The 17746-nt window shown below is 42.8% G+C and overlaps 1 protein-coding gene across 4 annotated transcripts in view; it reads right to left on the reverse strand.

Moving 5' to 3' along the window:
• ak7b (adenylate kinase 7b) overlaps positions 1-17746 on the reverse strand; it is a 73112-nt gene that overhangs the window by 17489 nt on the left and 37877 nt on the right. For all 4 annotated transcript variants that reach the window (XM_072273479.1, XM_072273505.1, XM_072273496.1 and 1 more), the window contains exons 12-15: positions 14425-14554; positions 11399-11527; positions 10153-10221; positions 5335-5532 (exon numbers count right to left, since the gene is read on the reverse strand). In XM_072273479.1, the coding sequence (XP_072129580.1) occupies positions 5335-5532; positions 10153-10221; positions 11399-11527; positions 14425-14554 (526 nt within the window). The remainder of the gene's footprint in view (positions 1-5334; positions 5533-10152; positions 10222-11398; positions 11528-14424; positions 14555-17746) is intronic.

The raw sequence follows: 17746 nt of genomic DNA on the forward strand, positions 1-17746 counted from the left end.
AACATTTGATCAAGTAATTTAAACATCTAGATTCCAGTGATTTAACCCAGTTTTTGTAACTCCTCCTCATAATATTATCGCTTGGAATCCAGAATTCACTCTACTAAACACACACTGCTGTTCTCCAATATAAACTCTCTTAAGTGTTTAGAACCATTCATGGCACTCCAAGTGGGACTAATAGTGACTTAGTATAACTGTAGCCTATCTTATGAGGATGATTCCAGAAATGAAAGGGTTAATATACAATGAGTGTTTAATGGCTAAGGTGGGGGAGGGGTGGTGGAAATGCATTGAAACTTACAGAATATTGAGAAGTATAGAAAGAGTGGGTGTGGAGTGGATGTTTCCTCGTGTGGCTGAATCTAGGACAAGAGGACAGAGCCTCAGAATAGAAGCATATCTCATTAGAACAGAGATGAAGAGGAATTCCTGTACTGGGTGTCAGATGTGGGAAGTCCGGGAGACTCCCAGCCTCCTGGAAGGCCACATCTGCACTAGGTGCGTCGAGCTGCAGGGACCTGGAGCTGCAGCTCAGTAACCTTTGTCTGGTCAGGGAAAGTGAGGAGCTATAGGCAAGTAGTCACACTGGGGCTTCGGGAGACAGATAAGTGGGTCACAGTCAGGAGACGGAAGGGCAGGAGTCAAATACTAGAGAGTACTTCTGTAGCTGTCCCTCTTAACAATAAGTACTCCTGTTTGAGTACTGTTGTGGGGGGGGGGGGGACAGCCTACCTGGGAGAAGCAACAGTGGCTGCGCCTCTGGCACAGAGTCTGGCCCTGTGGCTCAGGAGGGTAGGAAAAGGAAGAGGACAGCAGTAATAGGGAACTCTATAGTTAGGGGGGTCAGACAGACAATTCTGTGGACGCAGGAAAGAAATGCGGATGGTTGTTTGCCTCCCAGATGCCAGGGTCTGGGATGTTTCTGATCGCATCCACGATATCATGAAGTGGGAAGGTAAACAGCCAGAGGTTGAGGTACATATTGGTATCAATGACATATGGAGGAAAAGGGAGGAGGTCCTGAAACTAGACTACAGGGAGTGAGGAAGGAAGTTGAGAAGCAGGACCTCAAAGGTAGTAATCATGGGATTTCTGTCTGTGCCACGCAACAGTAAGTATAGGAATAGAGTGAGGTGGAGGATAAAAGTGTGGCTGAGGGATTGGAGCAGGGGGCAGGGATTCAGATTTCTGGATCATTGAAACCTCTTTTTGGGGCAGGCGTGACCTGTACAAAAAGGATGGGTTGCATTTGAATCCGAGGGGGACCAATATCCTGGCAGGGTGGTTTGCTAAGGTTATTGGCGAGAGCTTAAACTAGAATTTCTGTGGGGCGGGAACCGAGCTGAAGAGATGGAGGAAGGAGCTGTTGGCTCACAAATAGAGAGGGCTTGGAGACAGTGTGAGAGGGAGGATAGGCAGGTGATAGAGAAGGGACGCGCGCAGACTGATGGTTTGAGATGTGTCTATTTTGATGCAAGCAGTATCATGAACAAAGTGGATGAGGTTAGAGCGTGGATCAGTACTTGAAGCTACGTTGTTGTGGCCATTACAGAGACTTGGATGGCTCAGGGGCAGGAATGGTTACTTAGAGTGCCAGGCTTTAGATGTTTCAGAAGGGACCAGTGTGTTGTCAGGGGAGTCAGGATATCTGCTGTGGGCCTGAAGACCCGGGATCTTTGCGATCTTCGAGCACAAAGCACGAAAAAAGTGATGTAATGGACTTTTTAAACATTGTAAACCAGCAAGCTGTTTGTTATGTCTCCCCACTGACAGGGAAAATGGAGACACCCTTTTCCTCTCTTATTAGGGAGAGAGAGTATCTGCGGTATGTCGAATGCCGGGGGTAACTGCAAGTCTGTGCCTTTGCTGTTGCTTTACTCACGCTGAGTGCTTGGTGATGGTGCCAATGCTTGCTTTTTTTTGCTGATTAGGGGAGGGGTGAATTGTTGCTCGCTGCCGCTTACATGCAGGAGGGGGGAGCTCGGGGGGGGGACTTTGGGGCACTTCTCTGTTTTTGTGGATGTTTGCGAAGAAAAAGCATTTCAGGATGTATATTGTATACATTTCTCTGACATTAAATTGGACCTTTGAACCTTTGGACAGGAAGGGAGGCAAAAGAGGTGGGGACGTGGCACTGCTGATCAGAGATAGTGTCACGGCTGCAGAAAAGGAGGAAGTCATAGAGGGATTGTCTACGGAGTCTCTGTGGGTGGAAACTAGAAACAGGAAGGGGTCAATAACTCCTCTGGCTGTTTTTTTTTTATATATAGACCACCCAATAGTAACAGGGACATTGAGGAGCAGATAGGGAGACAGATTCTGGAAAGGTGAAATGATAACAGGATTGTCATGGTGGAAGATTTTAATTTCCCAAATATTGATTGGGATCTCCCTAGAGCAAGGAGTTTAGATGGGATGGAGTTTATTAGGTGTGTTCAGGAAGGTTTCCTGACACAATACGTAGATAAGCCTACAAGAGGAGAGGCTGTACTTGATCGGGTATTGGGAAATGAACCTAGTCAGGTGTCAGGTCTCTCAGTGGGAGAACACTTTGGAGATAGTGATCACAATTCTATCTCCTTTACCATAGCAATGAAGAGGGATAGGAACAGACAAGTTAGGAAATCATTTAATTGAAGTAAAGGGAAATATGAAGCTATTGGGCTAGAATTTGGAAGTGTAAACTGAGAACAGATGTTCTCAGGGTAATGTGCAGCAGAAATGTGGCAAAGGTTCAGGGGATATTTCTGTGGCGTTCTGCGTAGGTACATTCCAATGAGACAGGGAAAGGATGGTAGGGTACAGGGAGTGTGGTGTACAAAGGCTGTTGAAGATCTAGTCAAGAAGAAAAGCTTATGAAAGGTTCAAAAAGCTATGTAACGATAGAGATTTAGAAGATCATAAGGCTAGCAGGAAGGAGCTTAAGAATGAAATTAGGAGAGCCAGAAGGGGCCATTGAGAAGGCCTTGGCGAGTAGGATTAAGGAAAACCCCAAAGAATTCTACAAGTATGTGAAGAGCAAGAGGATAACACGTGAGAGAATAGGACCAATCAAGTGTGATAGTGGAAAAGTGTGTATGGAACCGGAGGAGATAGCGGAGATACTTAAATGAAAACTTTGCTTCAGTATTCACTACGGAAAAGGATCTTGGCGACTGTAGAGATGACGTACAGTGGATTGAAAAGCTTGAGCATATAGACATTAAGAAAGAGGATGTGCTGAAGCTTTTGGAAAGCATCAAGTTGGATAAGACTCCGGGACTGGATGAGATGTACCCCAGGCTACTGTGGGAGGCAAGGGAGGAGACTACCGATCCTTTGACAATGATCTTTGCATCATCAATGGGGACGGGAGAGGTTCTGGAGGATTGGAGGGTTGCAGATGTTGTTCCCTTATTCAAGAAAGGAGTAGAAATAGCCCAGGAAATTCTGGACCAGTGAATTTTACTTCAGTGGTTAGTAAGTTGGTAGAAAAGATCCTGAGAGGCAGGATTTATGAACATTTGGAGAGACATAATATGATTAGGAATAGTCAGCATGGCTTTGTCAGCAGGTCGTGCCTTATGAGCCTAATTGAATTTTTTGAGGATGTGACTAAACACATTGATGAAGATAGAGCAGTAGATGTAGTGTATATGGATTTCAGCAAGGCATTTGATAAGGTACCCCATGCAAGGCTTATTGAGAAAGTAAGGAGGCATGGGATCCAAGGGGACATTGCTTTGTGGATTGCTCACAGAAGGCAAAGAGTGGTTGTAGACAGGTCATATTCTGTATGGAGGTCGGTGCCTCAGGCATCTGTTCTAGGACCCCTTCTCTTCGTGATTTTTATAAGTGACTTGGATGAGGATGTGGAGGGATGGGTTAGTAAATTTGCTGATGACACAAAGGTTGGGGGTGTTGTGGATAGTGTCAGAGTTTACAGCAAGACATCGATAGGATGCAAAACTGGGCTGAGAAGTGGCAGATGGCGTTCAACCCAGATAAGTGTGAGGTGGTTCATTTTGGTAGATCAAATTTGATGGCAGAATATAGTATTAATGGTAAGACTCTTGGCAGTGTGGAGGATCAGCACTGGGGTCCAAGTCCATAGGACACTCAAAGCTGCTGAGCAGGTTGACTCTGTGATTAAGAAGGCATATGGTACATTGGCCTTCATCAACTGTGGGATTGAGTTGTTACAGCTATATAGACCCTGGTCAGACCCCACTTGGAGTACCGTGCTCAGTTCTGGTCACCTCACTACAGGAAGGATATGGAAACCATAGAAAGATTGCAGATGAGATTTACAAGGACGTTGCCTGGATTGGGGAGCATGCCTTACGAGAAAAGGTTGAGTGAACTTGGCCTTTTCTCCTTGAAGCGGCGGAGGTTGAAAAGTGACCTGATAGAGGTGTACAAGATAATGAGTGGCATTGATCGTGTGGATAATCAGAGGCTTTTTTCAAGAGCTGAAATGGCTAACATGAAAGGGTACAGTTTTAAAGTGCTTGGAAGCAGGTACAGAGGAGATGTCAGGGGTAAGTTTTTTTTTTACACAGAGAGTGGTGAGTGCATATGGAGTGCCAGTGACGGTGGTGGAGGTGGATACGATAGGGTCTTTTAAGATACTCTTGGATAGGTACATGGAGCTTAGAAAGGTAGAGGGCTATGGGTAATTTCTAAAGTAAGTACATGTTCTGCACAGCATTGTGTGCCGAAGGGCCTGTATTGTGCTGTAGGTTTTCTATGTTTTTCTATGAATTTCTTTAACCAGAGGATGGTGATTCTGTAGAATTCATTGTCACAGTCGGGTATAGTTAAAGCGGAGGTTTATAGATTCTTGATTAGTAAGGGCGTCAAAGGTACAGGGAGAAAGCTGGAGAATAGGGTTGAGAGGAAAAATAAATCAGGCAGGGTGGAATGGCAGAGCAGACTTGATGATAAAAATAGCCTGATTCCACTTCTACATTTTTTGGAAATTTGTTGCTATGTGGCAGCAATATAGTTGAAGCCATTAAAAATTACTTTAAGTTACAATACATAAGTAAATAGTGCAGAAGAATCCATTATATTGTAATGGTCACAGACCACTAAATATCTGCTATTTATTATTTAGATCTGCTATTTCTAGCTATCCAGCGTCAAGAAAATACTGGAAAAGGGCATTTTCTATAGCTCCTGTTATTGTAGCCCTGTGCTATACAGTACAAATATTCTCTCAAACTCAAAACTGAATAGGTAAAAACTGTAAATGCAATATTGATTATTCTCAGTTCAAGCAAGTGTAATAGTAAAGTAGTGCACGACTATCTTGAATACATCCATTTCATTCAAATTAACAAAGCTTACCTATATGAACTGGATGAATCTCAATCTCATCAAAGTAGTTCAGAAGAGTCTCATCTTCCGCGTTCTGTTCCCTATAATGGGCCAGATAACGCAAGAACCTTTCTTGTGTATAGTGAGTCCCAACAACATCACTCTCCGGCAGATTTAAGACACGTTGCTTCAGGAACTCATCAGGAGCTTCCAAAGCAAAGATGTATTCTACAGAGAAAAAGTATACAGGGTTTGAATTGTAAGCAGCGTTTGGGACAGGTGAAGGCTCAGTTGCATTTTAGAAATTAATTAGTGAGTTACTTTAAAAGGTTAGGTGATGTTGATGATAAGTGATGCACAGTATTGTTCGGAGGCACCTTCACCATCATCTCAAACAACAGGAATTCTGCAGATGCTGGAAATTCAAGCAACACACATCAAAGTTGCTAGTGAACGCAGCAGGCCAGGCAGCATCTCTAGGAAGAGGTACAGTTGACATTTCAGGCCGAGACCCTTTGTCAGGATGGCGAAGTCCTGACGAAGGGTCTCGGCCTGAAACGTCGACTGTACCTCTTCCTAGAGATGCTGCCTGGCCTGCTGCGTTCACCAGTAACTTTGATGTGTGTTGCTTCACCATCATCTGTAGCTCAACAGAAAGCATTACGTCAGAAGTCAGATTCAGATTCATTTATTTATCATATGTATAATGAAATGCATCATTTGCATTAACAACCAACAAAACCCAAGGATGTGCTGAGGGCAGCCCACAAGTGTCGCCACACATTCTATTGCCAACATATCATGTCCACAATGCTTGGTAGAATAACACAGAACACAACAGTCAACAAAACAACTACAGCAAAACAAACCTGTTTCCAAACACCCACCCACTTGGACAGTTCTCCAACCCTTTTCCAGTTTGTCTACTGCTCAAACCAGTCCACTGATGATGCCATAGTCTCGGCCCTCGACTCCATCCTGTCCCACCTCAAAAATGATGTATCATATGCCAGAATGTTGTTCATCAACTTCAGCTCAGTGCTTAACATGATCATCCCACAGGGGGGTGGCAAACAGTCCTCACTGGGACTCAACACCCTTCTCTATAACTGGATCTTGGACTTCTTGATGGAAAGACCCCAGTCAGTCCAATTCGGCAGCAAAATCTCAAGCTCCAACATGCTGAGCTTTGCTGTCCCCCCACCCTCACCACCGCCGCCCAGTGTTGTGTGCTCACCCTGCTGCTGTTCACACAGATGACTGGTGACTGTACCACCCGACTGAGCTCAATCTACATCATCAAATTCGCTGATGATACTACAGTGGGTGGTCTCATCAGCAACAATGATGAGTCGGCATACAGAGGAGTCTCCAACAATGTCTCAACTTGGACACGGCACATTTTGGTTTATGTGTTGCATCTGGTATGTTTTGTGGGTCCACCGTGGTCCGGAAAAACATTGTTTTGTTTTGTTATATCTGTATAGTATGATAATAATAAACTTGAACTTGAACTTGACAGACCTCCTGTATCCAGACTTCAGCTCTTGGGCTTCAACTTCCAATCGACCTTTGGGCTTTGAATTTTGGTATAGACCCCTGGACTAGTCAATGACAGGACTACAAACTCCAGGCTCTCTATCTCACTGGCAAAGTTGAAGATTCTAATCCCACATGAGAAGGCTGACCACAAAAAAACTAGGCTGACACTTCAGTGCAGTAGTTTCATGCTGAGATGCTACTTTTGGATAAACCAACATCTGCTCATGCTTGTGGACATAAAACATCCAGTGGCACAAGTTCAAAGACAACAGGATGAGTTATCCATGGAGTCCTGAGCTTTCTCCCTTAAATAACATCACCAAAACAGATCACCCTGACACTGCTCCAAATAAAGATTCATCCTGCTGCCAGTCCTGCTTATAGTTACCTGGGCTGGGCTGCTGCACTCAAGAGGCCTCATGGTAACTAGGCCACACGCTCTAACGGTTTGGAGCCCAACCCCAAAATATCTTGAAAGTCTTTAACAGCAAATGAAGCTGGCCAAGGAACCTCACCTCCTGTCAATGTTGGGAGGTACTTTGATCAGTTTCTATATTTACATGATGATCAGAGAAGTTTAAAAATTATTAACATCTCTGAAAATGACTCAATGACTACAGACTGGTGGCATTGACCTCCCACATAATGAAGACCCTGGAGAGACTTGTTCTGGAGCTGCTCCGGCCTATGGTCAGGCCACACTTAGATCCCCTCCAGTTCGCCTACCAGCCCCGACTAGGAGTTGAGGATGCCATCATCTACCTGCTGAACCGTCCCTACACCCACCTGGACAAGTCAGTGAGCACTGTGAGGGTCATGTTTTTTGACTTCTCCAGTGCGTTCAACACCATCCGCCCTGCTCTGCTGGGGAAGAAGCTGACAGCAATGCAGGTGGATGCTTTCCTGGTGTCATGGATTCTTGATTACCTGACTGGCAGACCACAGTACGTGTGCTTACAACACTGTGTGTCCGACAGAGTGATCAGCAGCACTGGGGCTCCACAGGGCACTGTCTTGTCTCCCTTTCTCTTCACCATTTACACCTCAGACTTCAACTACTGCACGGAGTCTTGTCATCTTCAGAAGTTTTCTAATGACTCTGCCATAGTTGTATGCATCAGCAAGGGAGATGAGGCTGAGCACAGGGCTACGGTAGGAAACTTTGTCACATGGTGTGAGCAGAATTATCTGCAGCTTAATGTGAAAAAGATTAAGGAACTAGTGGTGGACCTGAGGAGATCTGAGGTACCGGCGACCCCTGTTTCCATCCAGGGGGTCAGTGTGGACATGGTGGAGGATTACAAATACCTGGGGATACGAATTGACAATAAACTGGACTGGTCAAAGAACATTGAGGCTGTCTACAAGAAGGGTCAGAGCCGTCTCTACTTCCTGAGGAGACTGAGGTCCTTTAACATCTGCTGGACGACGCTGAGGATGTTCTACGAGTCTGTGGTGGCCAGTGCGATCATGTTTGCTGTTGTGTGCTGGGGCAGCAAGCTGAGGATAGCAGACACCAACAGAATCAACAAACTCATTCGTAAGGCCAGTGATGTTGTGGGGATGGAACTGGACTCTCTCACGGTGGTGTCTGAAAAGAGGATGCTGTCCAAGTTGCATGCCATCTTGGACGATGTCTCCCATCCACTACATAATGTGCTGGTTGGGCACAGGAGTACATTCAGCCAGAGACTCATTCCACCGAGATGCAGCACTGAGCGTCATAGGAAGTCATTCCTGCCTGTGGCCATCAAACCTTACAACTCCTCCCTTGGAGGGTCAGACACCCTGAGCCAATAGGCTGGTCCTGGACTTATTTCCTGGCATAATTTACATATTACTATTTAACTATTTTATGGTTTTATTACTATTTAATTATTTACTGTGCAACTGTAATGAAAACCAATTTCCCCCGGGAGCAATAAAGTATGATTATGACTATGACGATGACTAAGCACTGAGAATAATTTAAAACATTAAGTGAAACAAAGTAAGTAAAAGTAAATATTCCTCCTAAATCTCAGTTGTAAGCCCCCATTCAATTAATGAGAATTTTAATCCTACGTCAGATTTGTCTGGTGAAATCAGGTTCCCCAGTGTAGGACTGGAGAATCCCATCACTGTTGGGCTTCAAATGGTGTTCAGTAGGAGAGGTAGATACTTTATTGATCCCAGGGAAAGTTACAGTGTCACAGTATCATTACAAGTAAAGGCATCCATTAGTCTTGCGAGACCATGGATCTGTGCCTGGAAAGTCTTCACTCGCCAGGGCGCAAGCCTGGGCAAGGTTGTATGGAAGACCAGCAGTTGCCCATGCTGCAAGTCTCCCCCCTCTACGACACCAATGTTGTCCAAGGGAAGGCCATTAGGACCCATACAGCTTGGCACCAGTGTCATCGCAGAACAATGTGTGATTAAGTGCCTTGCTCAAGGACACAACACGTTCCCTCGGCTGGGGCTCGAACTCATGACCTTCAGGTTAAGTCCAATGCCTTAACCACTCACACCACAAGTGCACAGATATAAATATTAGAAGAGAAGCAGAAAGAATAAAAAATGATTTACCACAAACAGTCTAACAGGAGGAGGCCATCACTTCCCTGGCTATAGGTTGGCTCATTACTGAGTCTAATGGCCAAGTGGTAAGACATGACCCCATATATCGCTCTTTAAAGCAGTACAGTTGTCTCAGACTATTAGTAAAAGTGCTCCTCTGTTCAGCCAAGGTGGCATGCAGAGGGTGAGAAACATTGTCCAGAATTGCCCGGATTTTCCTTCGGGTCCTTTGCAGGGTCATATATGCATCAGCACATCTCAGATTCTTGGCCAGCTAGTGTACATGTGACGTTATGCTGGAGGTTGCCTTTGGAACTATTTGCAACAGTCAACATGGTCCGGATTATTATTTACAAAAAGTGATCGCAGAAGTTGACTGTGTTCTGATTAGCTGCTGTGGTTCCTACATCACAATGGTGATTACTCTTTTAAGGAACTTAATTGGCTGTGAGGCACATGATAACGTGAAAGGAGGTATATAAGTGAAGTATTGAGAGAACAAGATAATAAGGTGTGATATATAGGGGTTTAAGAGGCTTGAACAGTGGGTTAGATGACGACAGGTAGCTGGAGAAAAGGTGATAACAAAAGGAAATCCTAGTAATAGTCAATAGGTGCAGCAGTATCTGCAAGGAGGGAAAAAGCGATTACATTTAAGGTTGATGATCTTTGGGGGTATAAAAGAATAAAGTGTTTTTGACATTACTGAGATAATTTTACAAATTATAAATACAATAAAACATTACCAACCTGGAGTAATTGCTTTGTCATACTGTGGTAGCTTGTTCATGCCACCTTCTTCCTCCTCCTCCTCTTGAGCTGTATTGTAAGGCAAAGATAAAAGTGAAGGAGAGTCTAGACATGGATGTCTAAAGACCACTGCTGTGTCTCTGCTGCTTGGATCATATGTGAAAAACAACATTTTGGGATAAAATAAACAGGCACGTTAGATGAAAATAATATACAAGGCAATCCACATGATCTTATTTTGGTTTATTTTTAAGCTGCATGAGGAAGTTAAATATGTAAGACACTGTTAATCTTATCCTTGTGTGGAAATTCCAATGAGCTAGCGTCTAGTGACGCCAGAGTTCAAGCAAGATGTGTGATGGCATGAACTGTGAGCAACGTCCAGTCTGTGGGCCAGCATATAGGCTATGGGTCAGGAGTGCGATCAGGGCTGAAGTTTGGACTGTGAACCAAAGCCCAGATTGTGGGCTAAGTGTGTGGCTGCAGTAGGGGTCACAGTGGCAACACTGGAGCATGGCCAGGCCCGGGATGTTTTGATAAGTGGAAAGATATAACTTTAAGCAAACAACATGAAACATTTAAGGATAATTTTATGTACATGAAAGAACATACATATCACCAGAAACGTTACCCTTCTATATTCTATATTTCCAAAACACCTATCTCAGAATAAAATAGATAATTTATCTGTAACATCAGTCACAGTCATAAGTAAAGTTTGCATTTTCTTGTACTCCGTTTTCTCCAACTTTCTACTTCTTTATACTTTTGTTCCTGCATTTTTTCTTTTTATCACTAGTTGCTACTTCTCCCCATTTCTGTTTACTTTTTTTGCCACAAATTCTCTCCTTCTCCCATCCTTCATTATGGCCCCTCTCCTTCTCTCCTCTCCCTTGTTGACTGCCATGAATGAAAACCAGGGTAAGATGGTAAAATTGGCAGTCATTGTGGACAGTGCCAAGATACTTTGAAGCCATGGAGGAAAGGACATGACTCTATTGTACCTCAGTGAAAACTTTGGCCATTCTCACCATTACTGATTTAACCCCAATTTACTTGATCAACCAAATTCAAATTTTCCCACTGTCAAGGTGAGATATGAACTGCTAGCATGGGCTTCAGATCACAAATAGGATTAACAAAATCATTATAGTCTTGCTTCTAGTTGCATATCCTTCCCCAATTCTCATCAGACTCAGTCCTTTGGACAAGGCTATCAGAGTGCATGGAGGACAACATAACTTACCAGCAAAGATGATTTTCGTTTGTAAATAGGTCTTGGGAAATCCATCAAGAATAAAACCCTGGTTCTGACAAGGCATAGATAACAGTTTCTTCTTCATAAACCTGGTGACATAGGTGTCATCCAAGCGACCTACAGAATCCAAATTGTCCAACTGTTAGAATTCAGAAGGAAGCTTACTGACCTCTCAACATACATATTTAAGGTACCCAGAATTCTGCAAAGTGAGAGAATGTAAACCATAAGACGTAGTAGCAGAATTCAGCTCTTCAACCCATCAAGTATGATCATGGCTGATTTATTTTCCCTCTCAACCCCATTCTTCTGACTTCTCCTTTGATGCCCTCAGGAACCTAACAGCCTCTACTTTAAACATACCCAATGTCTTGGCTCGAAGGCCAATGAATTCCACAGATTCACCACCTTCTGGTTAAATAAATGCCTCCTTATCTCTGTTTGAAAGGGACATCCTTGTATTTTGAAGCTGCATTCTCTAGTCCTAGACTCTCCCACTGTTGGAAACATCCCTTCCACATTCACTCTATCTGGCCTTTCAATATTTGATCGGTTTCCATAAGATCCCTCTCACCACCCTCTCCCCCTTCATTCTAGTGAGTACAAGCTCAGAGCCATTAAACGCTTCTCATACGTTAAGCCTTTCTTTACCAAGGTCACCTTTATGAACCTCCTCTGGAATGGTGGCACACCCTTTCTTAGATAAGGCGCTCAAAACTACTGATAGTACTCCAACTGTGGTCTGATCTACAATTTTTTTTAAATAAAGATTAGCTTTACCACACGTACATCAAAATCTTGAAATTTACAGTGAAATATGTCATTTGTGTCAACAACCAATGCCTTCTGAGGATGTGCTAAGGGCAGCCTGCAAGCTTCTGATTCTAACATAGCATGTACACAATTTACTAATCCTAACTCATAAGTCTTTGGAATGTGGGAGGAAAGTGGAGCACCTAGAAGAAACCCACTTGGTCACAGGGAGAATGCACAAGCTCCTTATAGACCGCAGTGAGAACTGAACCCCGATTGCTGGTGTTGCAAAGCATTACACTAGCCGATGCACTACTGTGCCATCCTGAAGAACGCCTTGAAGATGGACTGCAGGTAATTGGGTCAGAGTTTATTCTAAAAATGGCAGTGGACTCTTGGCGGCCCTTGTTCAAGTATATCATTAGCTTCAGGAGAAAGATAAAATGTACAGCCAAGCTCAGATATCTAGTCTGTTGTTTCACTATTGAACTTATATTGAGTTCCATAAGCTTGCTCTATTTATGCAGTGAAGTCCAAATCAAATGAAAATAAAGCCCGGTTCACTTTGACCAAAGTTCCATCAATGGAGGGAAAAAGGGACTCAGTCTTAGGAGGGTTGGGTATTAAGAATGCCAAATAGGAGGGAAAATGAGGACAGAGTTTAGTGAGAAGGAAAACAGTAATTGGTAGGAAATGGAAGAGTGGATATTGATAATGGATGAAGTGAGAAACCAATGGAATGCACAGATAACACATATCAGAAAGTAAGCAAATGACCAAATCTTAGAGAACTTGAACATAAGAAATAGTTAATTTGACTTCCGTGTCTGCTCTACAATTCAATTGCTTATATTTTACTTTAGCATCACTTTCCTGCCTTGACTCTGTATCACTTGATTCTCCTCTCTGAAATATTATTGACTTGCTTTGAAATTCCGAGGTGATTTGAAGCGGTAGATGCTGAGGGAAAGTTTCCACTTGTGGGAAAATGTAGAATTAAAATGCATACTTTTAAAATAAGGGGTCATCCACAAAACTGAGATGAGTAGAAATTCATTCTACCCTTGCCAAGTGTCAGGCAGCTCTTACCGTCTTCTCATCGCTACCATCAGGGAGGAGGTACAGGAGCCTGAAGGCACACATTCAACGATTCAGCGGCAGCTCCTTCCCATGTACCATCAGATTTCTGAATGAATATTGAATCCATGAACATTACCTCACTACTTTTTTTTCCTCTCCTCTTTTGGCACTACATATTTAACTTGTATATATTATACTTTATACTGTAACTCACAGCTTTTGTTATGTATTGCAATGTACTGCTGCTGCATAACAACAAATTTCATGACATATGCCGGTGATATTAAACCTGATTCTGATTAAATCCTCTACCCCAGAGCACAGTGGAGTTTGCATCATAGAATGTATCAATGCTGAGACTAACAGATTTTTAGACTATGGCAGAATCAACACGAGAGGAAACAGACAAGAAAATGGAGTTGAAGTCAGATTAGCCATGAACCTGTTGAAAGACAGAGCAGACACATGGGACTATATGGCCAAGTCCTGCTTTTCATTTTGGTCTTATATTCTTATGAAAGGTCAGCCTAATTGGTGCAAGAACAGCTCCTTGTATTATGTCACCTCTGGCATTTTAACTATATCCCCACAGAACTCTTGAGCTGCAGAATAGAGAAGGAATTAAAGCAAACAAGGCAAATAATGTAACTGGAGTTCAGGACATTTGCGGATTTTGGGGAACCACTAAATTTCATACTTCCATGTGGTACATAAAGAGGTATTTGCTCCATTGAGCCTCTGCTAGTTGTCACAGCGATCTCATTTCCCCCATTTATTTCTTTGTAACTTATTCTCACACACGTCCAATTATTACTTCCTCCTTCTCTCATTAGCCACCTACACTAAGGGCAATTTAAGGTACCCAATTAACTTAACAACCGGCTCATCTATAGAGTGTGGGAGGGAACCAGAGCACTCAGGGGAAACCTTTCCTGTTGTAAGGAAAACATGAAAACTCTTGCACAATGTACCAGAGGTAACAGCCAAATGAAAGTACCTGGAACAGTGAGGCATCTGTTTTGAGGCAACTCTACTGTGTCTCACCCCATGCATTCCATTCATCTGGTCAGACTCTGGCCTTACGATTTGATGGAGGTAATTGTTACCTCTTACATTTACACTCTTGATACATTTTAATCATGAACAAAAATAAATGCTATTAAAATCTAACTATCGTTTACCACCAGACTGCTCCATATTTTCTCTGACTTGGTCGAGGAGTTCCTGGGGATCTTCACCATCAGCTCCTGCAGCTTCTTCTTCCTCACTTTCTTCAGCTGCCTCAGCTTCAGGCTGTGAGCTCCTTAATTCCTGTGGTGACAAACACACAGCATTATACAAAGCTGTAAAAATGAAACCATTCTAGTTTGGAAAAAAGAATTCAGCCTGTTCAAGGTGCTGATACTTCCAAGGATCAGTTTTGGGAAGGTTCCCTTAGTACAGAAGATGTTCTGTTATGATTGGAAACACATGATTCTAGATTATAGTGCTTGTAGCTTTTCCCACTTACCAGCCTCCAGGCACTATCTTCACCCTCTCCCTCTCCACCTGCCTATTTTTCCCTTTCCTGCCCCCACCTGTCATTCACCTACCTGTCTCCCAAGTCCAATCCACCCTCTCTATATGTCCATCATCCCTTACTCCTCCTCTGTTCACTAATCACCCTCAGCCTGTGTCGCACCCTCTCAGTTCTTAGTCATGATACAGAGTCTCAGCTCAAACCGCCCTTTCTCCTCCACACTTGTTGCTCAGCCTGATGAGTTCCTCCAGTACATTGCTTTCTGTATTCTGACATGATTGCCTGGCCGTACTTTGCCACAGGTTTCACAGTGGAGGAGGAACCTGTTGGGAATCTGCAGTATGTATGCTGGGGAATGAATCTACTCTTGGATTCAGCCCCAAGTTTAACCAGGTACAGGATTGTTTAACAGCCCATGAAGTATTTTCAGTAATATTTTTTAAACTTATTTTACAGATATGAAAACAGGCCCTTCGGCCCATCTTGTTCATGCTGAACTATGAATTTGCCTCGTTCCGTCAGCCTGCACATGGAACATAGCCTCCATACTCCTCCCATTCATGTACTTATCCAAATTTCTATTAAATGTTGAAATCGAACCCACATCCACCACTTCCACCAGCGGCTCATTCCACACTCACACCACCTGTTGAGAGAAGATGATCCCCCTCCTCATATTTCCTTTAAACATTTCACCTTTCACTCTTAGCCCATGACCTCTAGTTCTAGTCTCACCCAACCTCAGTGAAAAAGCCTGCTTACATTTAGCCCGCCTATACTCCTCATACTTTTGTATATCTCTATCAAATCTATCCTCAATCATCTACGCTCTAGGAAGTAAATTCCTAACCTAATCAACCTTTCCTTAAGACTCAAGTCCTCAAGTCCTGGCAACATTTTCTCTGTACTACTTCAATCTTACTTACATCTTTCCTGAAGGTAGACGACCAGAACTGCACACAATACTCCAAAATAGGCCTCACCAACGTCTTATACAACTTCAACATAACATCCCAACTCCTGTACTCAATACTTCAATTTATGAAGGTCAATGTGCTAAAAGCTCCCTTAATGACCCTTTCTACCTGATATGCAGGAGAAAAAATTACCAATGGAAAGTAATCTCATAAAGAGGTACTTTATGAGATTGTGAGATCTTCATGAGATCAGTCTACTTATAATAATAGCAGATAGAAAATGCAGGATATATGCAAAAGATCAGGCAGCATCTGTGGAAACACAAACAGAGTAAACATTTCAAGCAAAGATATTTGTTACCTCACTCAACTAACATATGTTGGATAAATGACCAAATTAATCTTAATTAATTCAAAAATACTTTATTGTATCAATGTAAATGTTCATGTAAAGTTGTTATAATCAATATTATATAGTATTAGTAATTCAAGTTCCTGATGCTATTGTTCCTCTTTATACCAGCAGTCACAATTATGTTGACTTCTGGTCAACTAACACATAACACCAAATTAGGGAATCTCCCAAAGGTCAAACGATTGATTCTTCTCTCTGCCCCAGGCATGGAGAGGGGATCTTCCTTACAATAGTTGGTTTCTGAATTTTTCCCTACTTTACCTCAGAAATCCTTCATACTTATTCTTTTTCCTCATCAGTTCTACCGTTAAACTTTGATTCTATTTGTTCTGACTTATCAAGCTAGTCTGTGTCGATCTTTCATTAGCTACAGGTCAAGGCTACAGGTCGCATTACCTCATTGCTCTTCTCCTAAATAAAGATACACATCTCCTGTTGTTCCTTTGCTTTCTCCCAAATCTGACTATTTCAAACCAGTTACAGCTGGTTCAAGTAAGACACTGGGCTCAAGTTATTTCAGTTCACAGACACAGACTCTTCTTATAACCATATAACAATTACAGCACGGAAACAGGCCATCTCGGCCCTTCTAGTCCGTGCTGAACTCTTACTCTCACCTAGTCCCACCGACCTGCACTCAACCCATAACCCTCAATTCCTTTCCTGTCCATATATCTATCCAATTTAACTTTAAATGACAACATTGAACCTGCCTCAACCACTTCTGCTGGAAGCTCGTTCCACACAGCTACCACTCTCTGAGTAAAGAAGTTCCCCCTCATGTTACCCCTAAACTTTTGTCCTTTAACTCTCAACTCATGTCCTCTTATTTGAATCTTCCCCACTCTCAATGGAAAAAGCCTATCCACATCAACTCTATCAATCCCCCTCATAATTTTAAACACCTCTATCAAGTCCCCCTCAACTTTCTACACTCCAAAAAATAAAGACCTAAAAAACATGCATTTAATCTCACTGGCCTAATTCTGCTCCTATGTCTTATGGTCTTCTTATCAAAGAGCATCCCATTAAAAAATCTTTTTATTTGGAAATGATTTCTTATTTAGCAGATTATCAATAGGACCTTCATCATATACTCTTTTGATTACTTTAATACATCTAATATTAGTCCAGAAAACTAGTTTATAAAATGAAGGTCACAAGATCAGTCTCACAATAGGCAACCTACAATTCTTCCACCACATGAGGTGTATAGATTGGGCAAATGCAAGCAGGTTTTTTTTCCATTGAGGTCAGGTGAGACTAGAACTGGAGGTCACAGGTTAACAGTGAAAGGTGAAATATTTAAGGACAGCCTGGGTGGGGTTGGGAACTTCTTCACTCAGCGTGTGAGTGTGGAAGTAGTGGACGTGGGTTCAATTGCAACAGTTAAGAGAAATTTGGGTTAAGTACATGGATGGAAGGGGTCCAGGTGTGGTTGATGGGACTAGGCAGAATAACAGTTCAGCATGGATTAGGTGGGCTGAACTCTATGAGCTATGCTCTTTCTCTGCTCTATGGCTCTATGACATGACACAAACAAAGACATTTCTTCTGTTTACTTGTCTATTGTCCTTGATGTGTTCTTGCTGGCTGTTCGGCAGATTTTTAATTTCTTGAGGCCAACACCTTTCATCAGAACTCTTGCCTCT

This window comes from Mobula birostris, chromosome 1 (genome assembly GCF_030028105.1).
Source record: "Mobula birostris isolate sMobBir1 chromosome 1, sMobBir1.hap1, whole genome shotgun sequence".
NCBI lineage: Eukaryota > Metazoa > Chordata > Chondrichthyes > Myliobatiformes > Myliobatidae > Mobula > Mobula birostris.